This window comes from Apodemus sylvaticus, chromosome 2 (assembly GCF_947179515.1).
Source record: "Apodemus sylvaticus chromosome 2, mApoSyl1.1, whole genome shotgun sequence".
NCBI classification, from domain to species: domain Eukaryota; kingdom Metazoa; phylum Chordata; class Mammalia; order Rodentia; family Muridae; genus Apodemus; species Apodemus sylvaticus.
In genome coordinates this window covers 32,236,663-32,254,626 of record NC_067473.1, presented here as the reverse complement: position 1 = coordinate 32,254,626, position 17,964 = coordinate 32,236,663, and the positions used below count along the sequence as shown (strand labels likewise).

Genomic DNA, 17,964 nt, shown 5'->3' with positions numbered 1-17,964 from the left:
TCCAACTATGTGTGCAACTCAGAGCACATCCTTCAGGCACAGGGCCCTCTAAGAATGCTGGTGTCATCACGTTATCGCTATGTTCTGGGAGGAATAGACTAAGCAGACAGCAGCGTACAGGCAGGCGACACAGAACTCGGGATTCTTCTGAGTTAAGAGTTGCCAGATCAAATAAAGGTAACTTTCTGAGTTACCTTTAAATAATACACGGGGCAAATGCATACTAAAAAGTCCCTGTTGCCAGCTTGGTGGCACAGACCTTTAACACACCGTTAGCCTTTAACACACCTTTAAGCACACCTTTAACTTGGAAGGCAGAGGCAGGAGGATCACTGTGAATTTAAGGACAGCCTGGTGAACAACACAATTTCCATATGAGCCAGGTCTACATAGTGAGATGCTGTTAAAAAAAAAAAAAGTGTTATTGAATAAAAAAAAAAAAGTGTACCTGCTGAAAATCAAATTTAAATGGGCCCGTATTATTTTTGTTACTAAAGTAACAATCATAATCTATAAGGTAGTGCATTCTAGTGAAAAAGATAGTGGCATTTTGTCCTCCTTTAGGGAATACTATTAGCCACACATGAGAGAATTATAACACATAATATAAAAAATTAGGCTTAATTAGCTAGTAAGCTATGAAAACTTTCCCTACAGCGGTGGGATCTCATCTTTAAATACTGCTTCCTGTTAAAACACAGAGGAGTCACTCTTGATTAAGAAAAATGGAATATTAATGACTTAAAGAAATATTAAGTAGTGTTCACTGGCAGGGTATAAGTACTACAATGTCAAAGTTGTCCATTGTATTTCTAAAAGACAAATCATACTAGGCCCAACTAAAATATATAGGCCTAAACATTTTCTAAACATACTATTCAAAACAATTCTTTCAAAAAGGAAGTATACATTTATGATTAATGACAGTAACTTAAAGAAAATATTTTTCATGCTCACAGGAGTCTTATTAATTCATCCTCTATTGATGGCCTAAAAAGGAGCTCTTGTTCATCAAATTTAAATTGAACCCTCTGATTTCATGCTAATTGTATGGTCTCTTTGCAAACCAAACAAAAGTCTGTCCAAGATAAAAGGCTTTCTCAAGAAAACCACCAGTCTTGAAGTTTTGGGGAACAGATCAACTTGTTACCCCTTTTAGAGGAAGTATACGACTAATTTAAGTATTATATTTACTTTTACAGAAAAACTTTACAAGTTTCATTATTATGAATGTTTATTCAGTTTTTTCTCTCTGCTTAATATCATGTGACTTCTGTTGATTTGAGTATTCTACAGCCCTTAATGCTTAATACTTCAAATGCTAAAGAATGTAAAATAACTATAAACTGATGTTATCTTTCTCATTTCATATATAAAACTGTTATATGTCACCAGAAAACAGAGGCTGGCTGACAATAAATGTTTGTGTCCCGTCAACAAGCAAGGGCTTGTTCTGCTTTGGCCGACTGGCTCTTTTGGGTGTTGACATGAGTAATGTCAGCTTAGCCAATACAGACTAAGAGAATGGCTGATGGGATGACAGACGAAGACGGTTACCTTTGGTAATTTATAGCATAACATGAGGTGTGGAAACATGAAGGAGGTCTCTGGATACTTGAATTCACTTCAGATTACGCCATCATCAAGACCACGATATGAACAAAGCATACAACTTGTCAGGAGAGGAGGTGGGAAGTGAAAAATTCACTCATCCGGCTGTGGAACAATGAAGTGGCAGTTGTGCCTCCTTTACCTGTGGTCACCTAAGCCAGGCCTGGCACTGGCAAAGCACAGCTGATTCATGCTCTACGTCTTGACAAGAGCAAAGAGGAACTGGTTGCTCAGACTTCCAAGATTTCACCGCTCAGGTTGGAAATGAAAGTAAACAAGCTGCTGACAATTAACATTTATTAAACATGTTCAAGCTTTTTAAATAAGTCATAAAATTATCTTTTCTTTCTGGTAGCCAAATTATCAGCCATAAGAAATAAGTGGAGTTAAGTTAATGCCTTACCTTGAACACAGTCTATCAGAAGCAGCGGCATGCTTACATGTGATGTAAATATCGAGCCAGGTTCCATGCTTCATCTTCAAAGGCCAGTGCGTACTTTACCTCTGACTGCACACGAGGCTCATCCCACTTGCTCGACAGCCATGGCAAGTGCCTACTGCATTAAGCAGTGCTTACACTACAGGTTAAGAAGAGCCCTGCTCTGTGTTTTAAACTCCCCGATGTTTTCCTGTGAGGTGGAAGTCAAGCCCCTACTGAGGTTATACTCTTTTGTATTAATAAACAAAGTAGGCTCCAAAGTACAAAATGTTATCCCACTGGGAACAGATGAGGAGTGTGAAAGGGCAGTTCTGACGGTTCATTACCACTCAGTATGCAGGTGTTAAGTTACCTGCTTTTCCTGCTTAATTTTTTGATTGTGTTAAGTTTCAGGAACTTCAGTTTTCTTTTAGGATCCAGTTAGTGGCCACATTACCCAACATTCAGGAGAATACTCAAATCTTTACCACTTGTTGGCTTTTTAAATAAAACGGTACTTCAAAGGAGTTAAATTATTTAAATATCTAAATTCAAAGTGGTTTATGGTAACTGGTAAGTATCACGGTTTCTTGTTATGAAAATAACTTGAAAAGAATCACAATAATAATAATAACCACAAATGAATACAGAAATACATTAAATTCCAGGCTAGAGCCCTCATGAAACTACAAAGGACAGCTGCAGGGCTTGCATGCTGCACTGAGACAGGCCTTTCTCACAAACTATGGCCGAGATGATCCTTAGAAAAAAGTAACAGAGGAATTCCAGCCAGCATTTCATCCTCAAATCTGAATACAAACTGTCAAAGGGTTTGCTTTGTAATGATTTAGCTCATTCTTGTCTTCTCATGTATTGTTGGAAAAGTTTTAATTGAACTTTGGGCTTTAAATCGCCTTCCAGGCAACATAATAAAAACCAGGAAGTTAGTATAGATTCTACGATCTTCTATTGCAAACAATATTCATCTTTATGATGTAAAATGAGATTAAGTGGCACAGTTCAAATTGTCAGTGTGCTCCAACATATAACTTATTTATAATTTAATTGTAATTCTCAGAATGTTATTCTTGTGTCTCAAACACTTGCTGTTATCATCTCTGCATTACAAACTCCTTCACTTGAGAACAGTGGCAGTGATTCACTCCCTTAAATAATGATTACCTCTGCAATACCCTAAATTTTTCATATGATGGAGTTTTAGAGGTATAATCCAAGACATTTTCAGACACAGAGAATATTAAACAGAACTTTGCTCAAAATAGATTTTTAATGAAATATTTGTTAAAATAAATGAAGCAGTCTGATATCTCAAAAATGTTACTTGGGTGACAAGCCAGAAAATTATTATTTATTAACCAATCTAAACATGTTTTAGTTTACCATTTCAGGAAATGGTAAAATGCTAATAGTTAATTAATTAGACCTTTCTATGACAAAATTGCCCTATAACCAAATACATATGGCCTATACATCTTCAAACTAATTTGATTACCTTTTTAGTTAGTGTTTCCATTAGGATTCTAGCATTCATCACCAAAACAACAAAGCTCTATACAAATCACATTCCTCAGATCTCAAGAGTCTTCCTCGCTCTCTTAGGCTGGCAGGGTGGTTGATCAAGCAGAGATCCTTTCTGCCAGGCTCACTTCTGGGAACCAACTCACACAAGTTGTTGTCTGACTTCCACACATGCGCGCAACTTTGAAAGCACGGTAAGGTTGAAGTAAGTTGGCTTAAGTCACATACTATAATAATGTGTATGCTTTTACAAAAAACTCTATGAAGGGAGACATGCTTGATTACTTAATTATTCTTAATGGGAAAATTATTAATTTTATACTTTTGGAAAGGCAGTTGTAGGGTAATTATTTTGGTTTATTTAATCTCATTAAGAATATGTCGTTTGAGTAGAACCCATTCAAACATAGTATGGCCTCAATTAAGTTGCTATGAATGATGTTTATTAATACCACTGTTTGGAAAGAAACTGCACAGACTGTGGTTTGACTATTTTGTTGTGATTCCTGAGTTCTCTATTATGTTCTATTCTTCTTCACTATTTATGCTTTTTGGCTAAAGAAAACTTGTTTTTAAAAATTTGTATTTTATTATGAAGCTACTAATATTTCCATGTTTTTTGTAAAATTTTACAAACTAAAATATAAAAAGTTTGAAAAGTGGCAATGTATTCAAGACCTGAAGAAAACATTTAAATAATTATCACATATTTAGTTAACTTTTAAAATTAGTCTATATTTATTATACAAAATAAAGCTCTGTTATGACGTTTTGTTACATGTATATTGTCTTTGGATCATGTTTACCCATTACCCTCTTTTCCTGCCCCATCCAGTCCCCTTCCTCTGTGCGAATAGTCCCACATTTACTTTCATGTTTTTCAAAATCTATATTCTGCATATGAGAGAATTTATTTAGTGTTTTGCCAGTGTCTTAATTCTTGTATAAGAAAGTCCTATACTGTGTGGCAAAACACATATAAAAAACCCCTTGGGAAGACAAGTCCCTATTGCTGAAGACACCATGCACTTTGGACACAGGACCCAGAAGGTTTGAGCTGGCTTTAACCTACAAGCATTTCCTCTGAAGACTAGTTGTCATGGTACCAAGAGCTGCCAATCAAGCTTCCAAACAAGGAAAGCAAGTAACCATCCTACCCAACTATGATGCCTGTGAATGACTGCAAGGCATTATAAATCTAAGGGTGCAGTAGTGACAATGAACACCTTGGCCTTAATCAAAACTCTCGAATTGTGCTCAAGACCTGCTCAACAAGAGGAAAACATTTTTGGTGCTGGAGACCTAGCCAACTACTCAAGGTTAGTTATGGCCTTTGGAGGAGAACCTACGTGAACCACTTTACTAAACCAGCATAATTCCTATATGTATTCTAAATATTTATTCTTGAACCCACAGATAAATGCCATTCTCAGCCTTAATCACATAAATGTCTTCTTAACAACAGACTGAGACAGTACTACAGCCAACCAAAATGCAGAGAAAAAGTTACCAGGTGATACTCAGCCTCAACTGATATATCTATAACATAACTCTTGCTCCTAAAGGGAAGGAACACCCTGAAAGATGGGTTAGAAAGGCTGTAACACCCAGAGGAACAGGAAGTCAGCTGTCTGAGTGTACTTCCCAGAAACACTAGGAGTCACACCTGTGAATTGTTACCAACTTTGTCACCTAAACAAGACGTGGACAAAGACAATACCAATGCTTATATTAAAGCAGGAAACCTCAAAGGGCCCCAACCAAAGACAGGGAACTGCAGACAGTTAGGGAATGCTGAGATCACTGAGAAAAGGAGCCTTCCCTAGGAGGAGAGCTCCCTGAGCACAACGATGCTAAGTGGTTAGCCCTGAAATCATAGGTGTACAAGATACAGAAAAAGCAGGTTGTATTTATATATTTAGGAACACACACACACACACACACACACACACACACAAGCAATTAAAGAAAAAGAGGCCACAAACTTGAAAAAGGGCCAGGAGTTCATAAGAGTTTAAGGGAGAAAAGCAAAGGTGGAAAATGATGTAATTATATTTTATGTTAAAAAAATCATTTAATCAGACTGGCAGTTCCTCAAAAAACTGGGCATGTTAGTACTGGAGGACCCTGTTATACCACTCCTGGGCATATACCCAGAGGATTCCCCAGCATGTAATAAGGACACATGCTCCACTGTGTTCATAGCAGCCTTATGTATAGTAGCCAGAAGCTGGAAAGAACCAAGATGTCCCTCAATGGAGGAATGGATACAGAAAATGTGGTATATTTACAGAAAGGAAAACTACTCAGCTAGTAAAAACAATGAATTCACGAAATTCTTAGGCAAATGGGTGGAAATGGAGAATATCATCCTAAGTGAGGAAACCCAATCACAAAACAATACACATGGTATGCACTCACTGATAAGTGGTTATTAGCCCAGAAGCTTGGAATACCCAAGACATAGTTTACATATCAAATGATGCCCAAGAAGAAGGAAGTACAAAGTATGGATACTCTTGTCCTTCTTAGAAGGGGGAACAAAATTCCCACAGAAGGAGATATAAAGTGTGGAGCAGAGGCTGATGGAAAGACCATCCAGAGACTGCCCCACTTAGTGATCCATTCCATATACAGTTATAAAACCCAGACACTAAAATCAATGCCCACAAGTACTTGTTGACCAGAGCCAGATATAACTGTCACCTAGGAGGCTCTGCTAGTGCATGACAAATACAGAAGGTGACACTCTCAGCCAGCCATTGAACTGAGCACAGGGTCCCCAATGTGGGAGCTAGAGGAAAGGACACAAGGAGCTGAATGGATTTGCAGTGCCATAGGAAGAACAACAATACGAGCCACCCAGTACTCTCAGAGCTCCCAGGGACAAAAACATCAACTAGATGGTACACATGGTGTTACCCATGGCTCCAGACGCATAGGCAGCAGAGGATGGCCTTGTGGGACCTCAAAAGGAGAGGCCCCTGGTCCTGGAAAGGCTCGATGCAGCAATATAGGGGAATACCAGGACAGGGAAGCAGGAGGGGGTTGATCGGGGAACACGGGAGGGGAAATAGCTTATGGGACTTTGGGGGGGGGGACTAGGAAAGAGGAAATCATTTGAAATGTAAATAAAGAACATATCTAATAAAACAAAAAGAAAAAGAATAAAAGAAAAAAATTAATAAAAACCATTAAAAATGGAAAAAGTATATCTCATATATTAATTACAAAATGTGATTTAATTAGCATACTATGTTTGGCTTATTTGACACTGTGTACTGATTCCAGGGAACCACTTGTTTGAAACACAAGAATTAGATGTAAAATAGTATTGAAAATACTTCCATAATTTTCTGAAATAAATACTATCCTGAAATAAATGGTAGTTGGCAAAAGAAACAAACATGAAAACAATCCTTGGGAATCACTGCTTAAATTAATTTACAAAAGAACATGTGAACACTTAAAAATCTGATTTGTAATGTGTCTTTATGTAACGAATGAATGCCAAAACAATTTCAACACAGAAAAAAAAAATACTCAAATACAATGAGTACTGAAGACAGGTACAACAGATAGATGATGGCAGACAGCTGCAGGAGGGTGACTGGACAAGAAGAGAAAAGTCAATTTAGGATTGGGAAACACCTGCAACCCAGACAAGTGCTCTCCCAGTACTGAATTACAGCTCCAGCTAGCTACTGCTAGAGTTAAAAAGCTCAACTGAAAACACGAAGTAGGCAAGAACAGGTAGGAGAGACGAACTGTGTGTACATCTGTCCTTACCATTCTAACCCTGAAGGGTAAGGTGCCTACTCACAGCTTTTCAGATATAAACTGGATAAATTCCCTGTGCTTTAATCTAAGTGTTTGTGCAGACCAAACTAAGCATTCATTGAATGGCTAAGCATTCATTGAATGGCTGTTGACAACATGCAGAGAACAAAACATGTCTTCAGCAAATATACACATACATATAAGCAGGCACATTTACACATCTAAAGATATAAACATATAAACAAATATAAATATACAAATTATGCACACAAACATATTCACATTGACACACACATAAATACACACAAGTGTACAAACCATAAATATATGCATGTACAACATATATATATTTATATACATAAGTATATACACACTTATATAAACATACATTCATGTACACAAATATAAATATGCTCACATATATAAACATGAACATTAATAAACATTAATAAACATTTACATACATATGTACATATGAAAAACTCACATTTATATTGATATACATATGTACACACATAAATATACCCATCTATGCACACAAACATAATGTACTACAAACATTACTTCTAGCTTTATGGAACCCCTTCAAATTTACCAATTATGTTCTTATGTTATTTATACCAATAGATATGATAGCTTATGCCTGCGATTCAGCCTTTGGGAGTCTGAAGCAATAAGATCACTGAGAATTTGAGCTAGTCCAGGCTACAGGCTATACTGAGTTCTAGGCCATCCTAGCATACAAAGGCTCTGTCTTAACGCATAATAAACCAACCAGTCAGCTTGCCAGTCAGCCAATTAACCAACCAGTTCTGCATTTCTCAGTCTTTTTTTTTATTCTCCCCTTTGGATACACCCTATCCATCCCCCCTAACCCTGATTCTATGAGGGTGCTCCCCTACCACCCACCCACTTTATTCTTCCCACTCTGGCATTCCCCTACATTTGGACTTCGAACACCCTTTTCTCCCACTGATGTCCATCAAGGCCATCCTCTGCCACATATGTGGCCAGTGCCATAGACCCCTCCATGTGTATTCTTTGGTTGGAGGCCCAGTCCCCAGGAGCTCTGGAAGGTCTGGTCTGTTGACACTGTTGTTCCTTCCATGGGGCTGCAAACCCCCTCAGCTCCTTCTGTTCCTCCATTGGAGACTCCAGTGCTCAGTCCAATGGTTGGCTGCTAGCAACTGCCTCTGTATTTGTCAGGCTCTGGCACAGCCTTTCAGGAGACAGCTGTATCAGGCATTCACCAGCAAGCACTTCCAGGAATTCACAATGGCGGCAGGGTTTGGTGGCTATATACAGTCTCTGCTCCACAATTTGTCTCCATATTTCCTCCTGTGAGTATTTTGTTCACCCTTCTAAGAAGCACTGAAGCATTTTGGTCTTCCTTCTTCTTAGGCTTCATATGGTCTGTGAACTGAGTAGTACTCCATTATATAAATGTATAACATTTTCTGTATCCATTCCTTTGTTGAGGGACATAAGGGTTGTTTACAGCTTCTGGTTCTTATAAATATGGCTGCTATGAACATAGTGGAGCATGTGTCCTTATTACATGTTGGAGCATCTTCTGGGTATATGCCCAGGAGTGGTATACCTGGGTCCTCAGGTAGTAAGTACCATGTCCAGTTTTCTGAGGAACCGCCAGAATGATTTCCAGGGTGGTTGTACCAGCTTGCAATCCCACCAGCAATGGAGGAGTGTTCTTTCTCAACATCCTCGCCAGCAACTGTTGTCACCTGAGTTTTTGATCTTAGCCATTCTGACTGGTGTGAGGTAGAATCACAGGGTTCTTTTGATTTGCATCTCCCTGATGTATAAGAATTGTGAACATTTCTTTAGGTGCTTCTCAGCCATTCCAGTTTCCTCAGTTAAAAATTCTATGTTTAACTTTGTTCCCTATTTTTTAATAGATTTATTTGGTTTTCCGTAGTCTAACTTTCTGAGTTCTTTGTATATATTGGATATTAGTCCTCTATTGGATGTAGGATTTATAAAGATCTTTTCCCAATCTGTTGGTTGCCATTTTGTCTTATTGAAAGTGTCCTTTGCCTTACAGAAGCTTTGCAAGTTCATGAGGTCCCATTTTTCGATTCTTGATCTTAGAGTATAAGCATAAGTGTTCTGTTCAGGAAATTTTCTGCTGTGCCCAAGTATTTGAGACTTTCCCCCAGTTTCTTTTCTATTAGTTTCAGTGTGTCTGGTTTTATGTGGAGATCCTTGATCCACTTGGACTTGAACTTTCTACAAGGAGATAAGAATGAATCAATTTGCATTCTTCTGCATGCTAGCCACCAGTTGAACCAGCACCATTTGTTGAAAAGGCTATCTTTTTTCCACTGGATGTTTTTGGCTCCTTTGTCGACGATCAAGTGACCATAGGTATGGGTTCATTTCTGGGTCTTCAATTCTATTACATTGATCTACCTGCCTGTCACTGTACCAATACCATGCAGTTTTTAACACTATTGCTCTGTAGTACTGCTTGAGGTCAGGGATACTGATTCCCCCAGAAGTTCTTTTACTGTTGAGAATAGTTTTAGCTATCCTGGATTTTTTGTTATTCAAAATGAATTTGAGAACTGCTCTTTCTAACTATGAGAAATTGAGTTGAAATTTTGATGGGGATTGCATTAAATCTGTATATTGCTTTTGGCAAGATGGCCATGTTTACTATATCAATCCTGCCAATTCACGAGCATGGGAGATCTTTCAATCTTCTGAAATCTTCGATTTCTTTCTTCAGAAGCTTTAAGTTATTATCATACACATCTTTCACTTGCTTGGTTACAGTCAGACCAAGATATTTTATATTCTTTGTGACTACTGTGAAGAGTTTCATTTTCCTAGTTTCTTTCTCAGTTTGTTTGTCCTTTGATTATAGGAAGGCTACTGATTTGTTTGTTAATTTTATATCTGGCCCCTTTGCTGAAGTTGTTTATTAGCTGTAGGAGTTCTCTAGTGGAGCTTTGAGGGACACAAGTATACTATCATATCATCTAAAATATTGATATTTTGACTTCTTCCTTTCCAGTTTGTATACCTTTGACCTCCTTTTGTTGTCTAATTGCTCTGGCTAGAACTTCAAGTACTATATAGAATACATAGGGAGAGAGTGGACAGCCTTGTCTGGTCCCCAGTTATAGTGGGATTGCTTCAAGTTTCTCTCCATTTAGTTTAATGTTGGTTACTGGTTTTCTGTACATTGCTTTTACTATGCTTAGGAATGGGCCTTTAATTCCTGATCTTTCCAAGACTTTTAGCATGAAGAGGTGTTGGATTTTGTCAAATGCTTTTTCAGCATCTAATGAAATGACCATGTGTTTTTTCTTTTGAGTTTGTTTATGTAGTGGATTATATTGATGGATTTCCATACATTGTACCATTCCTGCATCCCTGAGATGAAGCCTACTTGATAGTGGCAAATGATTGTTTTGATGTGTTCTTGAATTCTGTTTGTCAGAATTTTATTGAGCATTTCTGAATCAATATTCATAAGGGAAATTGACCTGAAGTTCTCTTTCTTTCTTGGGTTTGTGTGAGGTTTTGGTATCAGTATAACTGTGGATTCATAGAACAAATTGGTTAGTGTTCCTTGATTTTCTATTCTGTGGAACAGTTTGAAGAGTATTGGTGTTAGGTCTTCTTTGAAAGTCTGATAGAATTCTGCACTAAACCCATCTGGTCCTGGCCTTTTATGTTTGGGAGACTTTTAATGACTGATTTTATTTCTATAGAGGTTATGGAACTGTTAAGATGGTTTATTTGATCCTGATTTAACTTTGGTATTTGGTATTTCTGTCTAGAAATTGTCCATTTCATCAAGATTTTCCATTTTTTGTAGAATATAGGATTTTGTTGAGTATAGTAGTAGGATCTGTTTTTTTTTTTTTAATTCCCTCAGTTTCTGCTGTTATATCTCACTTTTCATTTCTGATTTTGTTAATTTGGATACTGTCTCTGTGCTCTCTGGTTAGTCTGGCTTAGGGTTTATTTAACTTGCTGATTTTCTGAAAGAACCAGCTCCTGGTTTGGTTGATTCTTTGTATGGTTCTTTTGTTTATACCTGGTTGAATTCAGACCAGAGTTGATTTCCTGCCAAATACTCCTCTTGAGTGTATTTGCTTCTTTTTGTTCTAGATATTTCAGGTGTGCTGTTAAGCTGCTAGTGTATGCTCTCTCTAGTTTCTTTTTGGAGGCACTCAGAGCTATGAGTTTTCCTCTTAGCACTGCTATCATTGTGTCCCATAAGTTTGGGTATGTTGTACTTTCATTTTCATTAAATTCTAAAAAGTATTTATTTTTTCTTTATTTCTTCCTTGGCCAAGTTATCATTGTGTAGTGTTGTTCAGGTTCTACATTTATGTGGTCTTTCTGTTGTTTTTGTTGCTATTAAAGACCAGCCTTAATCCGTAGTGATCTGAAAGGATGCATGGGATATTTCCATCTTTTTATATCTGTTGAAGTCTGTTTTATCACCAATTATAGGGTCAGTTTTGGATAGGGTACCATGAGGTGCTGAGATGAGGGTATATTCTTTTGACTTAGGATGAAATATTCTCAAGATATGTTAAATCCATTTGCTCCATAACTTGTTTGTTTCACTGTGTCTCTGTTTAGTTTGTGTTTCCCTGATCTGTCCATTGATGAGAATGGGGTGTTGAAGTCTCCCACTATTATTGTGTATGGTATGATCTGTGCTTTGAGCTTTAGTAACGTTTCTTTTATGAATGTGAGTGCCCTTGCATTTGGAGCATAGATGTTCAGAATTGAGGGGTTTTCTTGGTAGATTTTTTCCTTTGATGAGTATGAAGTGTACTTCCTTATCCTTTTTGATAACTTTTGGTTGCAAGTCAATTTTATCTGATACTCCAGCTTGTTTCTTGGGACCATTTGCTAGGAAAATTGTTTTCCAGCCCTTTATTCTGAGGTAGTATTTGTCTTTGACACTGAGGTGCATTTCCTGTATGCTGCAAAATGCTGGGTGATGTTTACGTATTCAGTCTGTTGGTCCATGTCTTTTTATTGGAGAAGTGAGTCCACTGATGTTAACAGAGATTAAATAATAGTGATTGTTACTTCCTGTTATTTTTGATGTTGTTTTTATGTTTGTGTGGCTATCTTCTTTTGGGTGTGTTGAAAGAAGATTACTTTCTTGCTTTTTCTAGGGTGTAGTTTTCCTCCTTGTGTTGGCATTTTCCATTTGTTATTCTTTGTAGGGTTTGATTTATGCAAAGATATTGTGTAAATTTGGTTTTGTCATAGAATATCTTGGTTTCTCCATCTATGGTATTTGAGAGTTTTGCTGGGTATAGTATCCTGGGCTGGCATTTGTGTTTTCTGAGGGTCTGCATGATATTTGCCCAGGATCTTCTAGCTTTCATCATCTCTGGTAAGAAGTTTGGTGTAATTCTGACAGATATGCCTTTATATGCTACTTGTCATTTTCACTTACTGCTTTTAATATTCTTTCTTTGTTTTGTGAATTTGGTGTTTTGACTATTATGTGATGGGAGGAATTTTTTTTTCTGGTCCAATCTATTTGGACTTCTATAGGCTTCTTGTATGTTTATATGCATCTCTTTCTTTAGTTTACAGAAGTTTTCTTCTTTAATTTTGCTGAAGATATTTACTGGCCCTTTAAGTTGGGTGTCTTCACTGTCTTCTTTCCCTATTATCCTTAGGTTTGGTCTTCTCATTGTGTCCTGGATTTCCTCGATGTTTTGGGTTAGGAGCTTTTTGCAGTTTGCATTTTCTTTGACTGTTAACTCAATGTTGTCTATGGTTATCTTCTGCCCCTGAGATTCTTTCTTCTATCCCTTGTATTCTGTTGGTGATGCTTGCATCTATGACTCCTGATCTCTTTTCTAGGTTTTCTATCTCCAGAGTTCTCTCCCGTTGTGATTTCTTTGTTTCTATTTCCATTATTAAATCCTGGGTGGATCTAACAACAGTGACAAGGCTGAGGGACTGTTGGAATCCAGCGGCTAAGACTTGAAAGAGATAAAAGGAAAGTGAAGGACAGAGTGGAGCCAAGGATGCCTCGAGGATTCACTTCTATACCTGTCACAGATGATGGTGACATGCTGAGATGATGAAAACCTGGACAGAGATGCTTTGGGGATACAAAAATCAACAAGTACACCTCTCTATTGTCAAGTGAAAGTTGAAATGTTTAGATATAAGTAAAATGTAGTCAGCTGGTTAGACAGTTCCAAACTCAGGGCCATAGGCTCATACATAATATTCTCACTGTGGGTGTTGTGAGCCTTTCACCAGAGCTTAACCAAGATTATATGTTTCTACATGAAGGGATAAGCAGTATAGACCATACAGCCATGTTTTCATTGTTGGGTTTTTTAAGAAGAGAAAAAAAGAATTACATTTTAGGTGTTTAAGGTAAAGATAATTTGGGCTTTTTTATGATAAACCATAGACAGCCTCTTATGTTATGATTTAACGATGTGGTTTCCTCTGCAGCACCTGTTTCTTTTGTGCTCTCTGATAGCAAACACTGGCTGTCCCATTGCTCAGAAAGCACTTCTGACTGATCTGAGTATGTATACTGCTCTAAGGTACTAATAGAAAGTCTAGAACACAGCCTGGCAATGAGCCATGCCAATTCCTGGTGACTTTGAATGCTCCTTTCCTTAAGAAGGAGCCTTGGAAGACTCTATACCGATGAGCAAACTTAATAACAACAACAAACTGTCAAGCTCTACAGACATATTCAGTATATCCTATAATATGCTGCAGTTCCCACCCCCCCACACCCCCCCCACATGTTTGGTTTGACATGATGAAACTGAATTCTTAAGGTAATAGCATTAAGAGATGTGGATTGGAGAGATAAGTAGGTCACAAGGGTGGAACCGTCATAAGGTGGATTGTTTCTTTTAGTAGGGGTAAAGGTCAAAGCTCCATATCATGACACAAGAAGGTAACACCTATGAGCTATAAAATCAGGCTCTTATCAGATAGCAAAGGTGCTAGTAACTTGATCTTGGGCCAGCTTTAGAACTTAAAATAATTTCCTACTGTCTGTAACCCAGTATACAGTAGGGTTCTTTGTAACAGTAGCCTGATAAAAGACACTAAGCAACTAACACTTAAGAAGCCCTGGTGGTTATTTACTAAGCCTACCATGCACTAAGCTTTATTCTGATCACAGAGGGTACACATGGTCAACACTTAGCTCTCACTCTACGCTTGACATGAAGTAAAATTGAAAAGATCAATGTGCTTTGTTGTAAAATGTGCTTTGTTGTAGATAGTTGTCTTGTCATGCATTCATTTCTTTAATCATTATCTACCAAGTTCTTTGTAGTGTGTCTTCGGCATAGTCACTGTTTAGTAAATATTTTGGAATGAATGAATAAAAAAATAAATGCAGGTAAATGAAAAAGTAAAATGATTCTTCTTCTTATTCATCAATTTAAGAAGTTTTCCCTTGATTATAAAACATCTGCTTAGTGAAAATTATTAAAAAATTCCTTAAAATAAAAGCAACTTTCTACTTATAGTTCATTATTAACTAATTAATTGTAATCAATGTATTCATTTGGCAATCTTCACACACATTTTGGATCCTGTACTGAGGCAGGTAGTGCAGACCCTGACCTCACTGATGCACTTACTTTTTTTGTGCTGCAGGGAGACATGGGAATTAGTCACTGTGCAGAAAACTGCAAAATCAAGTCTATCTCTTCCATGTAAGTATTAAACTAATGTCTAACATTCCCCTAAGTCTTAAAGATAATTACTTCAGTGACTAAACACTGTTAATACATACTAACATACTAATATTCCCTCCAGGGGAAAACAGCTTTTTTTTTTTTTAAATGCAAAAAGAAAAGATAAATTGATTTTTCTCCAGAATAGTCAAGAAATAGTTTCTGATGCTAAACTAAATAGTAAGACAATAGAATTCTCAAATTCATCAAAATAGTCAGACCTTTCTAACTCAAGAACTCGGTTCTTGTCTTTAACTCCCCCTTCCTCCTAAGTTCCCTTCCTGCCTTTCCCTTCCACGCTCTCTTGCTCTCTCCATCCCTCTCTTCACCTCTTTGCAGAGGTTCCCATTTCTTGAACTAGACAAGGCAGGAGAGCTGGGAAGCCACCCAGGCCTGCTCATCACTGCTCTCACTGACCACCTGTTCTTGGAGTGCGTTGTTACTGTTAATCAGCTGTAGACTCTGAAATCACAGTGATCCCCCAGTCATATTCCCAAAGGAGTCCCACTGCATTTTCCTTACCTCCAAAGACTGGCTACCTTCTGCTGCAGAAGTTTTACATCTCATTTCATTTGCTGTATCTCCTATAAGACAGAAGGAGAACTTTTCTGTTATAAGGACAATTATCTTGGGTTTGTTTGCAGTTATTTTTTGGTGTTGTATGCTTCATGCTATGAAAGCAACCACTATTTCCTTTGTTACAAAGTAAACAAATTAATTTTAAAGAGTAAAAAAAATATTTTTGGAGATCGGCGGCGGCGGCGGCAGCGGCAGCAGTGGCTGCTCCAGCTGAAGGGCCATCAGCAGTGGAACCAAGGTGTCACAGGGACCAGTTAGGCCCTGCGCCCACGACCACTGACCTTCGCTGACCAGCCAGGCAGCAAGCAGCTGCAGTTGTGCAGCGCCTTTCCTGCACGGAGGCCACTTCAGAACTCGGCCTCCCACCAGTCAGGAGAGGAGCATCCATCTTGGTTCCGTACTCCAGGAATCGGACAGACTGAGGTACACAAACATAATCCGAGGCCAACACCGCGGTGGTCTGAGCCCGACGGGCGTTGGCCTGCACCCAGGCCCTGGGCGGGTCGGGGGGCCATCGGGGTGCCAACCCAACCAGGAGGTTTTTTGCCCAGGCCTGCGTGTGCGCCGCCGCCATTTTGCCTGCAGGACGACAGAGAGCTCAGGCGGGCAGACCTGTAACAGGCATAGCCTAAGGCTAACAAAGCGGGGGTCCAGGCCCCAAAAGGCACAGGACTGACCCCAAGAACTGGGCGGCTTGGTGGGCCATCTGTGAGTCAACTCGCCCAGGTGATTGTTAGCAAAGCAGACTCTCCCGGCGCTTTCAGGGAGCATGGGCGCGCACGCCCGCCATCCTAGTCACCTGGCAAACCCAATTAACAGTCATACCCCTAGGGGAACTTTGCTCGGACCTTGGCCTCCCAGGCTTTTGCCTGGACTCAGGGACTGGGCGGCCAGGCTAACCTTGTGTGCGACAGCCCAGTTGGCAGATCGGCTGCCCAGCGGAGTGAGCGGAACACAGGGGAGGTCACAGTAGCATACACCGTCGGCACTCCCTGGGAGTGCACACGGGCTCCATCTGCTCCACAGACACAATCTGGGGCAAGGCCTCAGGCAGAAGCCCTTAGCTCTACTCTCTCCGCTTTCGGATCCAGATCAGTCTGGGCGGCAGCATTACATCTCCAAGTCCTGCAAGTGGCTAGCTGGGCTTCCGGGCGGCCAGCTGGGAGAAGTCAGTGTGCTCCAGTGAATCCAGCGGGCCCCAGCGGGAGCCTTCGGGTGCCTGCTTTGGGATCGGAACAGCCTGGGCAGCAGCACACTGTCTACAAGCAGTGCAGGAGGTAAGCTGTGCACCAGAGGCCAACTGGGAAGGGGCAGCTTGCACTGGTGAGTTCAGCACTGACAAGATAAACTAACACCAGTGAGATCTAGATGGCAAAAGGCAAACGCAGGAACGTCACTAACAGAAATCAAGGCAATATGGCAACATCTGAACCCAATTCTCCTCTACCAACATGTCCTGGATACCCCATCACACCAGTAAAACAAGATTTGGATTTAAAATCACTGGTCATGATGCTGGTACAGGAACACATGAAGGTCATACATAAAGAAATTCAGGAGAAAATGGATCAAAAGTTAGAAGCCCTTGCAAGGGAAACACAAAAATCATTGAAAGAAATCCAGGAGAATACAAAAGCCAACAAGGAGGAAATGCAAAAAACACTTAAAGAAATACAGGAGAACTTTGCTCAACAGGCTGAGGTCATGAAAGACGAAACACAAAAATCTCTTAAAGAAATACAGGAGAACTTTGGTCAACAGGCTGAGCTCATGAAAGAGGAAACACAAAAATCTCTTAAAGAATTACAGGAAAACACAAACATGCAAGTGAAGGAGCTAAGCAAAACCATCCAGGATCTAAAATCAGAAGTAGAAACAACTAAGAAAACTCAAAGGGAGACAACTTTGGAGATAGAAAGCCTTGGGAAGAAATCAGGGGACAGAGATACAAATATCAACAACAGAATACAAGAGATAGAAGAAAGAATCTCAGATGCTGAAGATTCCATAGAAACCATGGACTCAACAGTTAAAGAAAATGCAAAATGCAAAAAGCTTGTAACCCAAAATATCCAGGAAATCCAGGACACAATGAGAAGACCAAACCTAAGGATTATAGGCATAGATGAGAGTGAAGATTTACAACTTAAAGGACCAGCAAATATCTTCAATAAAATTATGGAAGAAAACTTCCCTAACCTAAAGAGAGAGATGCCCATGAATATACAAGAAGCCTACAGAACTCCAAACAGACTGGACCAGAACAGAAATACTTCCCGTCACATAATAATCAAAACACCA

General features: G+C 39.1%; 1 protein-coding gene across 1 annotated transcript in view; it reads right to left on the bottom strand.

Moving 5' to 3' along the window:
* Positions 1-17,964, bottom strand: part of Umad1 (UBAP1-MVB12-associated (UMA) domain containing 1) — a 168,087-nt gene that overhangs the window by 39,760 nt on the left and 110,363 nt on the right. Inside the window, exon 3 of the mRNA XM_052173239.1 lies at positions 15,607-15,668. Within this exon, the coding sequence (XP_052029199.1) occupies positions 15,607-15,668 (62 nt within the window). The remainder of the gene's footprint in view (positions 1-15,606; positions 15,669-17,964) is intronic.